Source organism: Carassius gibelio, chromosome B12 (genome assembly GCF_023724105.1).
Source record: "Carassius gibelio isolate Cgi1373 ecotype wild population from Czech Republic chromosome B12, carGib1.2-hapl.c, whole genome shotgun sequence".
NCBI classification, from domain to species: Eukaryota; Metazoa; Chordata; class Actinopteri; order Cypriniformes; family Cyprinidae; genus Carassius; species Carassius gibelio.
The window spans coordinates 9,996,404-10,016,700 of record NC_068407.1 but is presented as its reverse complement, the minus strand read 5'-3'; the positions used below and the strand labels follow the sequence as shown (position 1 = coordinate 10,016,700).

The 20,297-nt window shown below is 35.7% G+C and overlaps 2 protein-coding genes and 1 long non-coding RNA gene across 8 annotated transcripts; 2 read left to right on the top strand and 1 right to left on the bottom strand.

Annotated features, from left to right (window-relative positions):
* The first annotated feature begins 659 nt into the window (after positions 1-659).
* LOC127968855 (nuclear distribution protein nudE-like 1-A) lies at positions 660-11,981 on the top strand. Of its 6 annotated transcripts, none has more exons than XM_052570222.1 (10): positions 660-806; positions 2,935-3,031; positions 6,601-6,754; positions 6,844-6,992; positions 7,740-7,876; positions 8,085-8,258; positions 8,339-8,430; positions 8,561-8,709; positions 9,002-9,036; positions 10,997-11,981. In XM_052570222.1, exons 2-10 carry the CDS (start codon positions 2,946-2,948, stop codon positions 11,005-11,007), a joined length of 987 nt encoding a protein of 328 aa, XP_052426182.1. In that variant the 5' UTR covers positions 660-806; positions 2,935-2,945; the 3' UTR covers positions 11,008-11,981. The 6 variants fall into 6 exon arrangements, with proteins under 6 accessions (XP_052426182.1, XP_052426181.1, XP_052426180.1 ...); XM_052570221.1 differs by having other exon boundaries at positions 8,999-9,036; XM_052570220.1 differs by lacking the exon at positions 9,002-9,036 and having other exon boundaries at positions 11,000-11,981.
* A 387-nt stretch (positions 11,982-12,368) lies between these two features.
* On the bottom strand, positions 12,369-13,614 carry LOC127968857 (uncharacterized). Its single transcript, XR_008156152.1, has 2 exons — positions 13,445-13,614; positions 12,369-13,040 (listed from the first exon to the last, which is right to left on the bottom strand). It is a non-coding gene; the product is annotated as an uncharacterized LOC127968857 (long non-coding RNA).
* Positions 13,615-13,849: 235 nt separating this feature from the next.
* On the top strand, positions 13,850-16,645 carry armc7 (armadillo repeat containing 7). Its single transcript, XM_052570224.1, has 4 exons — positions 13,850-14,040; positions 14,400-14,521; positions 16,004-16,147; positions 16,219-16,645. The coding sequence occupies exons 2-4, from the start codon at positions 14,434-14,436 to the stop codon at positions 16,563-16,565; spliced, it is 579 nt and encodes a 192-aa protein (XP_052426184.1). The 5' UTR covers positions 13,850-14,040; positions 14,400-14,433; the 3' UTR covers positions 16,566-16,645.
* The last annotated feature ends 3,652 nt before the right edge of the window (positions 16,646-20,297 follow it).

Here is a 20,297-nt window from a genome sequence, read left to right as displayed (position 1 = left end):
ATGTACAGTTCTAAAGATTTTTTTTTTACCTTTTCATTAAAACACTTATAGGTAGCTGAATTATTATGTGAGTTATTTAAGTTTTACGTGCAGCTACTAATATATTATAGGGAATTTACTTTTACGATAGGCCTAGTATATTTAGTAAGGACATTTTCTGACATGAAATCTGACTCTCTGGTTCAAGTTATTTAAATATTTTATGTTATTATTATATTTATATGTTGAATATAACAAGCAAAGTGGGAGAGATGGTAAATCCGACATCATTTGCCACACCAGATATCAAAAATTGGGTCACTGCTAATCTTAAATCACAGATAATTATATCCGTATTGTTCCATTGGGCCATAACAAGTAACTACATGATAAATGTAATCAATTGGATCATTAAATTATTAGAAAGTGTGCTACTTTATCTTTATTTATTTAAAGTTTCAGCCGTAAATAAATATAGTTATGTTATTTTTAAATAACATTTCGGCTCTAAATAAATACATCTTTATTTTTTAAACAACTTTACATAAATATCAATATATCTGTTCTTATTTTATCTAAGGTTCAAGCCCTACATAAATACATAAAAAATAATATAGTTGCGTCATGCACTGATAATTGCGGAATGCCAAGAAAAAAAAAAAAGAATGAAAAAAGAAGAAGAAAAAGAGGCGTCGCCAGGATCACTTTACATGACTCACAGACGTCATCGGAGAGAGAGAAAGAGAGAGAGATGCTGAAATACTGAAGGCTGTGGCAGGATCACAGTCAGTCCTACTATCAGCGATAAAGATCCTGGAAATGTTCAGGTGAGTTCATCAGTTCACTTCTCAATCTTAACACAGGATCTTTAAACATCACAGATGATTACACCAGTCACTGATTTACTGCTATAGATAACAAGGCAACACCCAGTCTGCGCTCCATTAACATAATCTGAGAAAAAGAAGATAACGTACCGTTTCACACACACTGTAGCCACAAATAGGCGTTTTGACATCATTTTATTGTCATTTTCATATCTGTTTGCATCTATTCAAAGCGCATCATCAATGTTGTTGTTAGCCGGCTAATGTCAGCTAGCTCGTGGCTAGCTAATGTATCGCTACAGTCAAAACTGAGTAGTTATGGTGGTGTTGGTGGTATTTGAATAGAAATATGTCAGATGTTTTGTTTCTGGTTTTCGATACTTGTGTTGGCAGAAGATATGATTAAATATTATTTATCGTATTACGTTAGTTGTTAGACAGAATAAATAACGCCTGTCATCTGGTGCTGTTTAACACAGCGCATCACCTCATTAAGTGTTTATAAGGACCATTAAGGTAACTGAAAATCAATATTTAATTCTGTATCTTAACACTATATTCGAGGGTCAATATACTGTATAGGCTGTATAGTTTAGATGTATATTTGAGTTGCATGGCAACAGCAGGTATAATTTTACATCTTTTATATGAAGGGTTATTTGTATACATATAATATTTTTTGCCATTTAGAATTTTTTTAACATCTTTCCACCTTTCGTTCTTAATTTTGTGAACACCTTTAATTTGAGGATGCTACATTTATTAATTATTCATTTTCCCTTCCTTGGCTGGCTGTGTTTGAACAGAATGTAAATATAGATCTGAAGAGGTTTCATTAGGTGTTGACATACAATTTATAGACTGACCTCTTTTCAATTAAACAAAAGGTAACACATCCTAATTGTAAGTAAAACAGATTTTAAGTATTTTATTAAGAGGATACCAGGTTAACTTTGATATGCAATAAGTAATTAATAAGAGAGAATTAATTAAATAAGGAAACAGAAAGAAAAAAAGGTGGTGAAGTCGGGGTGTGCCGGTAAGGTTTGTGGGTTTTAGTTGTCTGTTTAGTTGTAGATTAGAGGCTACATTGAGTCTAGTACACTGTTCTCAGTATCTTAATATCTCAATAAATATAATTTGTCGGTGATGGAGTGTCTGGTTTGACTGTCCCTCTGTTTCTGTTTAGGGTTGAGATCACAGTGACCAAGTAAAGAGTCATGCTCTGTCAGACAGTGACCTATAACCAGAGGGTGATTATGTTCTTGCGTGTGTGAACAGGGCACATGGAGCTTCTATGGGCTGAGTTCTATTGATTATTTGGGACAGCAGTAGTCAGAGGTGAACTGAGGTTACTGCTAGATTCAGATTGTGAAATCAGAGGCTGATCGATCAACTGGTGGGTTGACACAAAAATGGGTCACATGTCTGTCCTGGTTGGGTCACGTATACAAGAGATGCAATGTTAGCTCAATAAATACCCCCCCCCCCCTTTTTTTTTTTAGAAGATGATTATATTTTGTAAGGATACTTTTAATTGGTAAAAAAATATATGTAAAGTTACAAAAGATTTCTAATTTAAAATAAAATTCTGTTCTTTTGAACTTTATATCCATCAAAGAATCCTGAAAAACAATGTATCAGGGTTTCCACAAAAAAAAAACTATTTTTTAGTATAGCAATCAAATCAGCATACTTTAATATAATGAATTTGGAAGGATGATGCGATTGGATAAATTATATTTTTAATTTGTACATTTATTAATTTTTTACAATATTTTGTTTTTTATTATACTTTTGATTAATTAAATGCAGCCTTGTGAGCATAAAAAATTTCAATTTAAAAATGTTAACAAATCTTTCAATTTTATTTTGTTAAAGTCACAGGCATGCATCAAGTAAAACTCACTATACTGCCACAAATCCATCTATAACTTGGGAGACACAACCAACTTTGACGGATACCAAAACAAACATTGACATGTTGTGTGACGTGTTCATATTTTTTTGCGTAATACTGGGCCTTTGCAGTTAACTGTAATATTCATAATTTCTGTATTTATTTTCGATTACATTTATGTTTATTTTTGTATGCTAAACAGTATTTGTGCTTTCTATAATCTTTCAGGTTTATCTGTCATGGATGCAAATATGATACCAAAATTCACCTCCAAAGACGAGGAAATTGACTTTTGGAAGGCTCTTTCACTCAAGTACAAGAAAAGGTAAGTAGCACTACAGTGAGCAGCATTGAGCGTCACTCAGCTCTCTGTTTTGTAGTCTGACACATGATAGCATTCTTTCATGTTGTCCTCAACCTTCACTATTCACATTGTCTTTTGGATAAACAAAACACTGCCTCTAATGCTGGGAGTAAAACCTATGCAACCTGTACCCTTAGATTATGAGAGCCATATCGAGGAAATCGCTGTGCTTTAAGGCAGTCACAGTAGTCTTATGCAATCCGCCACATTGGGAATTTCCTTCAACAAGTTTAGCTTTTTGTGATTTGATCTAGGCTCCCGCTGCTAATTGTACCATTGAAGAGCTCTCAGTAGCGTTGTAATCTAAAAATATTACACAACAAGCTTGTTGCTTGGTAGATTGCATGCCAAAGCAGCATTTCTTGATGCCAGCATGGAGTGTTTCAGATTTCCTTTGTGTAAAGACAGGCATTTACACACACAAATACTTGGTACACACAAGTCTGTGATTATCAGAATACTGTTTGGTTACATCTGGTTGCATAAAAAAGACTGGGGTTTGTAGTTCAAATAAACCCCTCCATCGATGTAATCCGAATAAAAGATTTGATTTGCAAGTCAGCTGTTCCTTTTTTGAATGTGCACCAGCTCCTGAGCTAATTTTAGCTGTCAAACAAGTCCTCTATATGTATTTGTGCAGCTTGTTAAAATGAGTTATTGTAAAAAAAAAAAAAAAAAAAAATGACCTGCTTCAGCTGAGGGAACCAAGCCATAGAGATTTGGGTGATGGGCTTTTTTTGACTTGGCCAGTTAGCAGCCACTTAAAGGGATAGTTCACACAAAATTTTAATTCTCTCATATAGTCCATGTTACATCAGTGGTTCAACCACAATTTTATGAAGCTACTAGAAACAACAAGGACTTCATTCAACGTTTCTTCCCTTTCGTGTCAGTCTCTCCCATGAATTCACAAGAGTACCACTTATGTTCATCATGATTTAAGACTTGCATTTGAAGCACTGGCTCCTCTGCGTTTCACCGACATGTGATACTGATAACTCCATCTATACCCAGTCCAACACCCTAATCAGTACTTCAGAGACCTTTCAAAAATGAGGTGTGATTTTGATTCTGTCCCGAACGATGCATACTTTCTGCAAGTGGTCTCCTTGTCCCTGGAAAAACAGGTTGTCCTGCCCTGACTCCGGTCTCACGTGGCTATAGCATGGCTGAGCAAGGAAATATTGCCCCGATGCCATTTTTAGATCCTTCCAGACCTTAATGCTGGCTGGTGATTATATAAGGAGGCCCAGGGCACTGTAAACAAAACTGGTTATTTACAGCAGATGCAGCCTGCCCCATTCACACTGTGCTAGTAAAGGTGTCAGCTTAGATCACGTTCATTAAATAATGGAATAATCAGTGAGTCGAAGGTTTTAAGAGCCCAGATAGCTAAAAACTTATTGATGTTCTTGTTCTCTGCATATTTCCATTGTTAATATGCTATAGTGATGGCCTGACTGTATTTGTGCCATTCCCCAGATGAAACCAGGAAAGAAATATTACTGAACAACAGGCCTATATTCCCTTGCATTTATGGGAAATGCCAAACTGCTGTTTTCTGATGACTTTTTATTATCAGTCTGTGTGTATTCATTACTTTAGACACATCTCCGAGGTAATGGCTCTCATAGCTTTTTATTTTTGCTACTTTCAGTTGAAGAGAAAAAATTAGTTGTTCCTGCAGTGAGGTTTTAATTGTAGCTGACTTATAAATAAATAAAAAAAATACTGACGTACAGTATTGTTCAAAATAATAGCAGTACAATGTGACTAACCAGAATAATCAAGGTTTTTAGTATATTTTTTATTGCTACGTGGCAAACAAGTTACCAGTAGGTTCAGTAGATTGTCAGAAAACAAACAAGACCCAGCATTCATGATATGCACGCTCTTAAGGCTGTGCAATTGGGCAATTAGTTGAAAGGGGTGTGTTCAAAAAAATAGCAGTGTCTACCTTTGACTGTACAAACTCAAAACTATTTTGTACAAACATTTTTTTTTCTGGGATTTAGCAATCCTGTGAATCACTAAACTAATATTTAGTTGTATGACCACAGTTTTTTAAAACTGCTTGACATCTGTGTGGCATGGAGTCAACCAACTTGTGGCACCTCTCAGCTGTTATTCCACTCCATGATTCTTTAACAACATTCCACAATTCTTTCACATTTCTTGGTTTTGCTTCAGAAACAGCATTTTTGATATCACCCCACAAGTTCTCAATTGGATTAAGGTCTGGAGATTGGGCTGGCCACTCCATAACATTAATTTTGTTGGTTTGGAACCAAGACTTTGCCCGTTTACTAGTGTGTTTTGGGTCATTGTCTTGTTGAAACAACCATTTCAAGGGCATGTCCTCTTCAGCATAGGGCAACATGACCTCTTCAAGTATTTTAACATATGCAAACTGATCCATGATCCCTGGTATGCGATAAATAGGCCCAACACCATAGTAGGAGAAACATGCCCATATCATGATGCTTGCACCTCCATGCTTCACTGTCTTCACTGTGTACTGTGGCTTGAATTCAGAGTTTGGGGGTCGTCTCACAAACTGCCTGTGGCCCTTGGACCCAAAAAGAACAATTTTACTCTCATCAGTCCACAAAATGTTCCTCCATTTCTCTTTAGGCCAGTTGATGTGTTCTTTGGCAAATTGTAACCTCTTCTGCACATGCCTTTTTTTTAACAGAGGGACTTTGCAGGGGATTCTTGAAAATAGATTAGCTTCACACAGACGTCTTCTAACTGTCACAGTACTTACAGGTAACTCCAGACTGTCTTTGATCATCCTGGAGGTGATCATTGGCTGAGCCTTTGCCATTCTGGTTATTCTTCTATCCATTTTGATGGTTGTCTTCCGTTTTCTTCCACGTCTCTCTGGTTTTGCTCTCCATTTTAAGGCATTGGAGATCATTTTAGCTGAACAGCCTATCATTTTTTGCACCTCTTTATAGGTTTTCCCCTCTCTAATCAACTTTTTAATCAAAGTACGCTGTTCTTCTGAACAATGTCTTGAACGACCCATTTTCCTCAGCTTTCAAATGCAAGTGTTGGCTTCATCCTTAAATAGGGGCCACCTGATTCACACCTGTTTCTTCACAAAATTGATGACCTCAGTGATTGAATGCCACACTGCTATTTTTTTGAACACACCCCTTTCAACTAATTCAACTAATTGCCCAATTGCACAGCCTTAAGAGCGTGCATATCATGAATGCTGGGTCTCATTTGTTTTCTGAGAATCTACTGAACCTACTGGTAACTTGTTTGCCACGTAGCAATAAAAAAATATACGAAAAACCTTGATTATTCTGGTTAGTCACATTGTACTGCTATTATTTTGAACAATACTGTATATTTTTGAACGAGTGTCAATTCAAATCTAAGCCACCTCTTGTTTGCCAAAGCATGTTTTATTATAACTTTCGGTGTTCAGTAGGCTGCAGTTCAAGTCAAACTTTAAGAAACAGAATATGCACATATTTTATGCATATGCCATTAGTGATAAACGGTATCTTGTTCAGTTATAAGGAGGCACAGGAGGAGTTGCTGGAGTTCCAAGAGGGGAGCAGAGAGCTGGAGACCGAGCTGGAGACACAACTGGGCCAAGCAGAGCATCGCATCAGAGACCTGCAGGCGGACAACGAGAGACTGCAGCATGAGCTCGACTCGCTCAAGGTGAGAGTGTGTGAGCTGACCGCGTGGAAAGAACATTGAAGCGAGGACAGGTCTAATGAGTGTGTGTCTTTGCTTTCTCTCTCCTGTAGGAGAAGCTAGAGTATCAGTATGCTCAGAGCTATAAACAGATCTCCGTGCTGGAGGACGACCTCAGCCAGACTCGAGGCATCAAAGAGCAGCTGCATAAATATGTCAGAGAGCTAGAGCAGGCCAATGACGACCTGGAGAGAGCTAAGAGGTCAGAGGGCATCAGCTTATACATCACAAAACATTTCACCACAAATGTATCACAGCCAGAATTATTTCCTAAAGATAATATTAAACAGCATTCACAATTTATTTAAAATCCCAAAAAAATACATTCAGAGCAGGAAATTACTCTACAGGTAAGAATTTTGTGCCAGTAGGATGCATTTAATTGATCAAATATATAGTAATTGTTACTCTAACTGTTTTCTATTTTAATATATTTCAGATGTAAGTTATGCATGTGATGGCCTTCATTCTGATATGCTGATATGCTGCTCAACAAACATTTCTTATTATCAGTATTGAAAACAGTAGGGCTATTTAATATTTTTGGGATATTTTGGGATTCTTTGATGAATAGAAGGAAAAGAAGAGGGATTTATTTGAAATCGAAATCCTTTGTAATATTAGAAATGTCTTTACTGTCACTTTTGATCAGTTTAATGCATCCTTGCTCAATAGAAGTATTAACGAACTAAAATAATCTTAATGACCCTAAAAATTTGAAATGCCATGAACATAGTTTCATGAAAAGTGAAACATTCTAATAAAAATGTATAAAAACTAATTTGTTTTTTGGAAATGTGCACAATGACGCATTAAGACATGAAAATTAGGTCTGTTTTGATACTAGCTTGGTTTCAAAAAATTCTGCCCTGGTAGGTTGTATGCCTTTCCACTATTCTGCTATTTCTGCCCAATGTAAGTTTTGTTCTGCTATGGATCGATACCACAGAGCCACGATAACATCTCTGGAGGACTTTGAGCAGAGGCTGAACCAGGCCATCGAGAGGAACGCCTTTCTGGAGAGCGAACTGGATGAGAAGGAGTCTCTCCTGGTGTCTGTGCAGAGACTGAAAGATGAAGCCAGAGGTATTCACTGACTCTCCTCTCTAAATTCTTCTTATTACAGCTAGTTCCTCATTCCAGGCTGCTCAAGATCCTGTTCTGTCTCTAAAAAAACTTTACCTGCCTGCTTTGTGGAATGAAGTCATGTTACAAACTCAGATCAGCATTATGTTCTGCAAGTGAATATTATAAATCGATATCTTGCTCTCTTACTTAATATGTGGATTTGTAGATTTGCGGCAAGAGCTTGCGGTGCGAGAGAGCCGGCCAGAGGTGATGCGAATGTCGGCCCCCAGCTCTCCGACTGCAGACAGTGACAAAACAGACTCCGCAGTCCAGGCGTCCCTGTCTATGCCAGCTACACCGCTCAGCAAGACCCTGGACAATGCTTTCACCAGCCAGACAGGTAGACGGCTACATTTCACTCTGAGATGTTTGCAGTGTCGCACGTATTTGCATGACTCACTTGGTTCTTGTCTTTTGCAGCTCTGGCCAACAGCTCCACTAATGCAGCCCTCACGCCGTCTGCCAGAATATCAGCGCTCAATATTGTAGGGGACTTACTGCGCAAAGTTGGGGTGCGTAAACACTGGAGATTGAACTTTTGATAGCTATTCAGACAAATAATTGTTCCCGCTTTTAATCATGGATCAACCATTTGCATAAATTAATTTGGTGTCTAATCCAAGTGTTTGTTCTGTTTCGTAGGCTTTAGAGTCCAAGCTCGCAGCCTGTCGAAATTTTGCCAAGGACCAGGCAGCCAGGAAGAACTATGTCACAAACGTCAACGGAAATCTGATTAACGGGGACATTTCAAATTACTCTCACTCTCTCCACACATCCTACTTCGACAAAGCGTGAGTCAGCCATTTAGTTCTGCCACAGTTCAGAAAACCCAATCAATAAACCTTTAGATGTTGATGAGCATTACCTTATTTGATCTACGTTACTCATTGTGCCATAGAAATTTTCCTGATTTCTACTGAAAGCAGTTCACAGAAAGAAACAACTTAATTTTCTTTTATGTATTTAATGTGAAGACAGAAATGGAAGGCGGTTTGAAGGATAGTGTGATTGACTGTAATAATGAGTCTAATGATACAGGAGATAAACTTCTCTCAGACCTCTGTGTGTTTCTCTCCTCAGCAGAAGAGAGAGGGTCATTTTCCCTGCGTTGCTTCTGGGTAAATGTTCCGACTAGGAGTTTAATGTGGGGGTCCATGCATGCTGGTTAACAACCCCCTACATAGAGTACTTTAATCCACTAGGTTAAGATCATATCATCTCCACTAACATCTTGGTGCTGGCTCAAATTGTGTGTAAAGGTGCACTCCATAGGTTTGCTCAAGTGTGGTTTATTTAACTAAATGTGAGAGAACTGGGCCAGTGTTTTGACTCTTAGCTGAAGATTCAAAACATTGAATCTTGGCAAAAAAAGTTAAAATTAAATTTATGGAGTTCACCGTGAGTGCTAAACGAAGAGTTTCTCTCCTCATCTGTCTGTCGGTATGAACTGAATTACAGGATTAGACCGTCATTAGTTTGATCACGTTCATTTATTCTTATTAAAGTCAACATGAAACAAGATTTGCAACTCTGTTTACTCCATAATATGACCTATTTCTGCAACAAGATATTCAATGAGAAAAAATGTATTGGGTTACCTCACTGATTCATGTGAATAAGAGAAAAGTAGACAATGCTTACACTGTCATTCACAAGTTTGGGGTCATTAAGATGTTTCTGAAACACCAAGGCTGCATTTATTTGATCAAAATACACTAAAAACAAGTATTGTGAATATAGACTTAAATTAATAGCTTTTTATTTCAATATTTAAAAAAATATAATTAATTTCTGTAAAGGCAAAGCTGAATGTTCAGTAGCCATTTCTTCTGTTTTCACTGTCAAATATTCTCCACAAATGATTTGAACATGCTGATTTAACAATAACAATGTTGGTAACAGTTGTGCTGCTTAATATTTTCATGGAAACTTTTTTTCAGCATCATTTGATGAATAAAAATACAAAAAAAGCATTTATTTGAAATAAAAATGTGACATTAAATCCCTTTAGCTCAATTTTATTTGGATACTAGCTTACAAAAATAAATAAAATAAATTTCTTGCAATTATTTTTCTTCTTTAGAATGGTAGTGTATCAAAAATACCAGAAGAGTTGCAGTAGCTAATCCTGATAATTGTAAGAGGGGTCAAAAAATGTGAAATCATCTGAAAAGGAAAGTTCTAAAAAAAAAAGACAGATTATGATTTTATATATATATATATATATATATATATATATATATATATATATATATATATATATATATATATATATATATATATATATATATATATGAATCAAAGGAGTTATGCATAATAACATCAGGAACCCTATTATTAAAATAAACGGAGTACATTTTAATTTCATGTTGACCTTAAGCATGTTCTTAAAAATATGAAGCTTTATTGCCATTTAATCATTTGTGAAGACAAATAAAGAGTCCTCTCAAGATTATGAGGAGGGCAGGATTTCTTGAAGATCTGCAGTGTTACGCAGCTCCCTGCAGTGCTGAATCAGAGAGTCCTGTAGGAGAGGTCGTCCAGGGCTTGCGTTTCTGCTGCGTAAGACCCATCAGATCTAGAGATGAGCTATCAAAGAAGGATGACGGGCCTTTGCAGTCTTCAGTACACTTAAGTGATTTGATTTTGTAATGGTGCAGTACACATATTATATTTGTGTGTTTCAAGGTAACAAGAACAGACACAGCGAAGCGTAGCTGATGGATGTCATCCAATTACCTTTGTACTGATGGACAGTAGAGTGTTTGTCTGGTGTGTCTCCAGGGGCCGTATTGAGTGGTCTAGGCTGAGAAAATCTACAGTTTCGGAGCTTCTGAGTTTGTTCTGCTTGCTTATCTACACCAGTTCAGCTTTTCTACGCATATTAACTTAGCATTTTGGTTTCGGGAAAAGCCTGTTTGTGTTTCGTAGAGCTATTTTGTACTAAATCCAGTCTAGTTTATCCAGCTGGTGTGGACTGAAATAAATGCTAGTGACGATTCTAACAGTAGTATGAATGGTCTGATGGCTTGCATTGTACAGGGTTTTAACCACAGTCTCATGTTTCTCTGAGCACAGCAGGACAGTGAACGGTTTGGACCCGGGCGCCGTGACGAACATCACAGCTCCGCCGCGCTCCAACTCTCCATCCAGCCTGGTGCTCAGCGTGTGACCCTCAGACACACACAAACTCCATCACAACCACTATACAGCAATATACCAATTCACTACTTGAGACTACAGTGGGTTACAATGCAGTTAGTAATGGTAGCCCTACTGTAGCAGGCAACATCTCATACTAGTCTCTGCGCTGCAATATACTACATTTTACTGCTGAAGTACTTGTTAATAGTTCTTAAAAAGTGTATAAACCCATCTAATATATTTATGGTTACTGCTTATTTAGGTATAAGCATATATGTACATATTTAATTTAGTTTTCTCTGTTGTTTGCAAATGTGATGTCTTTTACCACAGTCCAAAAATGTATTTATTGCTACAGTGTTGGATGGCAATGTATGTGAAAGCTGAAAACAAAGGGAATTTATGTTATTAATATATGTTGAAGGAGAAAAGAAGATGTAGGGTGGAGATTTGACTATCTAGACTTACACGTGCACTTATATGTCATGGAAACTGTTTTCTATTTTTATCCCTGATGTTTTGTATTGGTTCACAAGGTCATTTTATTTTGGTAGGATCTATAGTAAGTTCTAATGTGTGCCTGAGATGGGTAAACTTCCCCTATTTTTGTCCCCTGACATGTTGCCTGGTGTAAGTGTGAAACATCTTTAGAGTTGCACACAAAAGGTTTGTTTTGGTTCCAGCTGGTTTGCATTTTAAACACTGGTTCGGTTATATTGACAATCGACTGTTGTAGTGATACGGTGTGACGACTTTTGCAGGTTGGTTTCACAGCCTCATAGTATTTGTTGGAATATCCATAAATTATTTTTCTCCTTGCTGTGAATTCCAAATCTTATTCATTTTGGTTAGTGCAATGTGTTCCAAAAGCACTTTTTGTTACGTTTGCTTGCTCAAATAAATGCTAGTGTTCTCATGAGTCTGTTATTGTATCAAAACAAAATGTTAACTCTTTTAGAAGGACTTGAGAAAAAGGCTTTTATGTCAGCCAGACTGAGCCAGTGTAATTTTAGTATTTATTAATATTTCAAAATATTTTTAGTTTCATGTTTCTTTCTAACTTTAGTAATTAGTAAGTTTAGTTATTTTTAAGTTGTAGTATTTTATGTGCGTTAAAAACACTTTTATTTGGCTTTATTTAAAAGCTATTTAATTTAAGTTTTAGTATATAAACTTTCAACATTTATACATTTTTAGGTTTATAAACATTGAAGTATATCTATTATTTTTATTTCAGCTTCATTAAAATGACAAAAAAAAAAATTTGAAGGCTTAATTAACTTTAACACTGATGCCAACTGCCGTGTAAGGAATTTAGAATAATGCTTTATTGTTAACTGCACAGTGTAACAATTTTTTTACTCATAATTTCATAAATGTATTAATAAATCGTTTTAATGGTACATAAAATATTAGAAAAACTCAGATTTATTTATTTTTTGCCTTTTAACTGGTGAATAGCATTTGTAATATTAATAAATTGTTTGGATTAACCATAAAATGATTTTTTTTTATATATACATAAATACAAAATTAGCTTTTTGTCAGTGGCAGGAATGAGGCACATACATAGCCTACATTTGTTTGGCCCATTCATATTTACCATTCTAATCATCTTGCAAATCCAGCTGTTACAGCTAAATATGATCCAAGCAATCAATTCAAATCATTGCTTACTCCATCACTTATGGACTTTCCATGCAACTTCTGTCCCATTACAGCAATATCAGACACTCAAGGAAAAAGTTTTATAACACTCCACAAATCCTTATTGGCAAAAAATGTCCCATGTTTTGTTTTCTTCAGTGTTGTTTTCATGTGAGTTTCCATTCAGTCATCTCATCTATCCCCTGCACTCTTCTTCTCTACAAGTTCATCCATTTGTTTTTTCCTTCTTTCCAGCACCTCCAGCCGTTTTGCCTCATTGCGGGATCGTTCCTGCTCTCTGAGATCTGTCAGGTCCTCCATGAAAATATGCCTTCATGCAAAAGGCAGAAAAATGATATGAATGATCAGACCTCACATCAAAGAATGCTTGCAGGCAGCACTATAATGATGCATGCAACTAAATCTGAGTAACGTAATTGCACTTCAAATGTGCAGTAACCAACACAGATGACGTCATTGTGATTTTTTGTATTGAATTTCTTTGTTCATTTTGTTCATTCATACCCCCATTAAGAATATCTTACCAATCAAATAAACCTTTTACAGTTAAAGTCTTCGCATTATTGGATTAATTATTTTATATTTTATGATGTATCCGCATATGTTTTGTCAGGACTCGTTTTCACACAGCCAAATGGAACAATATTGTGTGTACAAACACTAGTGCTCTACAGATCTGCACGTTGTGTCATTGCCAAGGGGGTGTTATCTCACCTGTTCAGAAATGCTGTGGCCAGACCAACAAGCAGTGTCCCAAAGAGAATCGGCTTTGTAAGGCGCTTTCCAGTGGACAGTTTGGACTGGTTCATGCTGAAATATATAGTCTTCGTGTAAGCAGACAGACAGAACAGCAAAAGTCTCAGTGAAACCTCTGACCTCCACACGGATGAATATACACTGCTGCACACATATGATTAACTCCAAGCAGTACTTCCGGCTCGTGCGTAAATAAAATCACTCAATTTATTTGTTATGTCGTCTTACGAAGAAGAAGGGATGTTCTGAATAATATATTTTACCCAGTGAAATGTTATGTTATACTTTACTTATATGCAAATGTATAAGAGAATAACTTAATAAACTCAAAGGAACCACAAACGGCGGGGGAAGTATTTACTGACGGACCAGCCGATGCGAAATTCTACGGCTGTCTTTTGCGTTACACTCTTTGATCAAATCATGATATTCTGGATTAATTGTATTTGTATATACAATCCGTAGGAGACAGACAGTTTCTGTAGATATGTAACTGAACGTTTCGAGTTCATAGCGGAAGCACGAATTAATTTCATCAGTGTTATTCCGCTCAAGTGAGTCGCTTTTGCCTCATTCCTTGTCTGTATTGCTGTTATTATTGCCATCTAACAGTATTTTAAAACTTTATACGGTGTGAAAAGCATTTTCTATATGATGGTGTGTTTGACTTGTCAGTATTACAAACTGATGGTCCACTTCTGTCGTATCAGTATTGTGAAACAGAGTAGATTAGTATCACAAACTTTGTTTTATATGGTGTAAAGTTAATAAAACGTCATTATCACGAATGTTCCTGTAATAAAGTATTGTAATATGGTATTTTTATTTTATTTTTTTTTTGTAATACAGTATCTATTTATCTATACTGTGTGATAAAACTGCCTTTTCTATATGTTGGTCTGTCTGTCTGCAGGTGTCAAACCCATGTTACCCATGATTCATCTGTGATGGCAGGAAAGAGTAATTTCTCAGCGTCTGACCGGTTTGAGTATTTGCAGGGTCTGGTCACAGAGTTCCAGGACACTGACAGTGAGGGTATGTCACTGTTTGCAGATGCACTACATTTTTATATATATTGAGCTTGAAGCAGTTTACACATGTTATGTTCTTATACTTGACAGACTATAATCAGTACAAACCCGATTTCAAAAAAGTTGGGACACGGTACATATTGTGAATAAAAACAGAATGCAATAATGTGGAGGTTTCAAATTTCAATATTTTATTCAGAATACAACATAGATGACATATCAGATGTTTAAACTGAGAAAATGGATCATTTTAACCTGTTAACTGTCACTAACTTTTTTGAAGATAAAGATGAATGTGCATGATACAAACCTAAATTTTTATAATTCATGACTGAAAACAGTGATTTTAGTCATTTTAGTCATTGATTTTAGTGATTTTATATTGTAACATGATTTTGATGTACCATTTACATGGTAAAGCAATATCTGATTTTAAAATGGGTTTTGAAGAATGAATTTTGAGATTTTATGTTTTCAAGTGATCTATAGCTTCTGATGATTTCTAAAATGTGGTAGAGAAAAAGGCAACGAGGAAGTCTTTTTTTTAAACAAAGGTCAAAGCTCCTTTTGTAATGTAGATTTCTGAGGGTGCACTCTTCTCATAAATTCATCTATTACTTTTGCTACATAATGTTTAACAAAAAATATTGGTAAAATATATATTTGAGAGTCTTAGACCTTTCCAATGATATATAGTTTGTCAAGATTAGATTAGATTTGATTGTAATATAGTATAGTCAACGTAGGTGTCCCGTATACGGGACGGGGTGACATTTAACAGGTTAAGGGAAAAATAAGATTATTTTAAATTTCATGGCATCAACACATCTCAAAAAAGTTGGGACAAGGCCATGTTTACCACTGTGTGGCATCCCCTCTTCTTTTTATATCAGTCTGCAAACGTCTGGGGACTGAGGAGACAACGTTGCTCAAGTTTAGGAATAGGAATGTTGTCCCATTCTTGTCTAATACAGGCTTCTAGTCGCTCAACTGTCTTAGGTCTTCTTTGTTGCATCTTCCTCTTTATGATGTGCCAAATGTTTTCTATGGGTGAAAGATCTGGACTGCAAACTGGCCATTTCAGTACCAGGATCCTTCTTCTACGCAGCCATGATGTTGTAATTGATGCAATATGTGGTCCTTAGATGTACATTTAACTTTTCTGGCCTCTTATTGCTGCCTGTCCCAACTTTTTTGGAATGTGTAGCTCTCATGAAATCCAAAATGAGCCAATTTTTGGCATGACATTTCAAAATGTCTCACTTTCAACATTTGATATGTTATCTATGTTCTACTGTGAATAAACTATAACTTTATACGATTTTTTTTCATTATTTCATTCCTTTTTTACTCACAATTTGTACAGTGTCCCAACATTTTCGGAATCGGGTTTGTACATACAGTAACCGTTTACAGCTGTCTTTATAATAAAGGTATTATATTGTCTGAAAACTGTCTCATCATTTGTCTTTTCACTTCTTGGCAGAGGCTAAAGAGCAAGTGCTGGCAAACCTGGCCAACTTTGCCTACGATCCATCCAACATGGAAGCACTGCGACTGCTGCAGGTCACTGAGCTCTTCCTGGACATGCTGACAGAAGAGAATGAGAACTTTGTGGAGTTTGGAATTGGTTCGTATAGCTGTTATAACTGCTGTTATAATCTATTCACATGAACCAACGAACTGTTTGAAATCTTACAGGTGGTTTGTGTAACCTCAGCATGGAGCGGGAGTCCCGTGATCAGATCCTGCAAAGCGGCGGAGTCCCATTAGTGATATCCTGCCTGTCGAGTAACAGAGATGAGACGGTTCTCTCTGCCATCACTACATTAATGAACCTGACCACAGCAGCCTCGCGCTCAGAGACCACAGACAGTGCTGTGGTGCAGTGCATGCTGCGCTTCTCCCTCACACACAACCCGCGTCTCAGGAACCTGGCGTCGGTCTTCCTGGAGGACTACTGCACACAGCAACAAGTGGACAGGGCTCGAGAGGAAATGCAGGGACAAAGCCAGTCAGCGGTGGGCATTCCACTGCCAAAGGACTGAACACTTGACTTTGAATATAGTTGTTCCTGGACAGTTTGTAAATGCTAAGATATAAAAATAAAGCTTATTTTCTTAATAAATATGGTCCGGCTTCAAATATGAAAGTACATATATGTATGTATTTATACTACAGAAAAAAAAGTTTAGAATACAGAAACAAACGTAATATTGTGAAATATTATTAAGATGTGAAATAATATTTTTATTTTTTAAGATACATTAAAATCTAATTGATTTCTGTGATGCAAAGCTGAATTTTCAGCATCATTTCTCCAGTCTTCAGTGTCACAGGATCCTTCAGAAATCATTCTGATATGCTTATTTATTATCAGTGCTGGATACTGGTGTGCTGCTTAATATTTTTTTTTGGAACCTGTGATACTTATTTCAGGATTCTTTGATGAATAAAAAAATGTTAAAAAGAGCATTTATTTAAAATATAAATATTTTTTAACAATATAAACTACAGTTCAAAGGTTTAAGGTACGTTCATTTATATATATTTATATATATATATATATATTTATAGAAATTAAAACTTATTTGGCTTGGATGTGTTAAATTTGTAAAAAGTGATAGCAAAGATTTATATTGTTAGAAAATATTTATATTTTGAATAAATGCTGTCTTTTTAACATTTTAGTCATCAAAGAATCTTGAAAAAAGTATTGCAGTTTCCAATAAAATATTTGGCGGCACAAATGTTGCCAAAATTGATCATTCTTATGATAAAGCAGCATATTAGAATTAGATGCTTTCTTATGATCATGCGACACTTTATACTGGCGTAATGACTGATGGAAATTCAGCATTTCATCACAGAAATACATTTTATTTTAAAGGATATTAAAATAGAAACCATTTTTTTCCCTATATTTTTTTTATCAAATAAATGCAGCCTTGATGAGCATAAGAAAAACATTACAAATCTTACTGATCCCATACTTTTGACTGGTAGTGTATATGTACAGGTATACATTTATATAAGCAAATTCATTTTAGAGAGAGAATTCACAGGAATAAATGAATTTAAAAAAAAAATGAAAAAGTTGAAAAAGTTAAACTTTCAGATATTCTAGATTCATTACATGTAAATATTTGGAAATACTGGAATTTTTACTTTCATGGGTTTTAAGCTCTAATCATCAAAATGTAAAAAATAAATTTTCACAATATTCAATTTTTTTTAGATGCACCTATATATATATATATATATATATATATATATATATATACACACACACATATATATATATTGTAAAATTGTAATTTATCCCGCTATTTTCAGTAGCCTTTACTCCAGTCTTCACTGTCACATAATCCTTCAGAAATCATTCTACCGTAATATGCTGGTTTGGTGCTCAAGAAACAGTTCTTATTATAGATTTTGAAAACAGTTGCGCTGCTTAATATATATATATATTTAGAAAATTATATTTTTTTCCAGTATTCTTTGATGGATAAAAACTTCAAAAAGAGCAGCATTTATTTTAAAAATAAATCTTCTGCAATGTATTTCCTGTCAATTTTGATAAATGTACTGCTTCCTCACTGAATAAATGTATTAATTTCTCTCAAAAAAAATTTTTTTTTTACTAACCTCAGGGCTAGAGTATATTTATAGTACTTACATTCAAAATAGCTTTCTTCTGAATACAACCTATTAAGAAAAGAAGAAACAGATGCTGGGATTGTTATTCCACCAATGGACACATGGGGGAGACTAACATATTTTAGCTCCTTTTAAAGACTTTTGCTCATGCTAGATTCCAAATTAGGTGATCCATTTACTGGAAGCAATGATGCCATGAATCAAAAATCCTTGTTAATTTGATGAAATATATTACACAGGTAGATGAATGCATCCCATAATGACCCTGAGAAGCATGCAGTAAATGACGGATTCCACTATTAGCTGCTAGGATATCTGAAAAGAATGTCTGGGGTTTTGTCCAGCTCTTTGGTTTAAAGTCTCACCCTAAACGATCCTCACGAAACTATGTGTTTAGTTCAAACCAGAGTAGCCATGACTTTCCAGCAGACCCATTAGAATGCTGACGGACGACCTCTCTCCTCTTTCCATATGGTCTCAATGCCAGCGTCAAAATGTTCACATCACAAGCCAAGCAGGAAAGCACCGAGGCCTAAATGAACACCGACACGGCACACCTGAAATCACAATAATGAGGGAAACTACCTCAACGCCAACAAAAAGACTACAATTGGGCCTTAAATGCCCTATTTTTGGATATTTCAGGAATCGAAAATGTAGAACACATGTACTTTAGATTGAATATGGAGCAGATGTGCACAGAAACCAAACAAGATCGTTTATCTTTGACATTGTTCATTTTGTTTTCTTTTCATTTTTCACAAGAATATAAATCAAAGGAACATTTTAGCAAACATTAAAAGTCATCTAACAAACTGTCTTAGTGTAATCATGCATATATATTGGAAACCAATTTCCTATGATTATAATTGGCAGAATGGCTTACTTTCGAATACAATTAATAACACAATAAAGATAATTAAGACAAATACATGTAGAAATGCCATGGGTAGCTTTTTAGAAACAGGATGGTAGCATAACAAGGTATTATCAACAGGGTTTGAAATCAACACCCACCAGCCGGTCAAATGTGGGTAAAAATCAGCTGTGGCGGTAACACTCTCAAATCACTGATTTGCCAATTTGGTGGATAACTTTTTGTGTTCACTCATTCATTTCTAGGGGAAGTTTATGTTTACTGCAAATACTACACTCGTGAGACATCATGACATTATAGAGTATATTGCAAAAACCAAACAAAACACATCTACACCGTGCACACATAAGAGATTAAGTTTCACTAACTTAGCGCACGTACGCATTTAGAGAGCGTTCTTTTACTGCATGATTCAGTCTATTAATATACATTATGAATGATCACATAATTCAAGATAACGGGCCAGAAAATTTATATATTTATATCATGTTATATAGTTAAACAATATCACATAATAGTGCCATTAAAACAAATCAGCCTGGATAAATTTTATATTGACTGAACGAGTCAGTCTATTGTTCGTTTTCTGGCTCGCCTCAGTGTTCATCTCTCTTCACAGCAGTTCAGTCAGTGTACTGTTTGAGTAAATGAATTACTCTTGGATATTGGTTTATTTGAACTCCTAGGGAATGTCAGCCACATTAAAAAAGTTAACAGCTTAAGTCGTTTGTGGATTAATGCTTATTGGAGACGCGAACTGTTTCAATGATTCAGTTCGATTTGGTGAACTGAATGATTCGTTCGCGAACCGGATATCCAGACTGCTTTGTTTTGAACTCTCTCATAACAGACACGGAAGAGAAGACAATGCTGAATAAAGTCGTCGTTTTTGCTATTTTTGGACCAAAATGTATCTTCGATGCTTCAAAAAATTCTAACCGACCCTCTGATGTCACATGGACTACTTTGATGATGTTTTTATTACATTTCTGGTCATGGACAGTATACCGTACACACAGCTTCAATGGAGGGACTGAGAGCTCTCGGACTAAATCTAAAATATCTTAAACTGTGTTCCAAAGATAAACGGAGGTTTAACGGGTTTGAAACAACATGAGGGTAAGTTATAAATTACATAAATTTGCTATCTGGGTGAACTAACCCTTTAAAGTCGAGCATGCGCAAACGCATTTTCTTTTTAGTTACTGTTCCATCTGCTGTTTTTGCTTTAAGTCTCTAATGA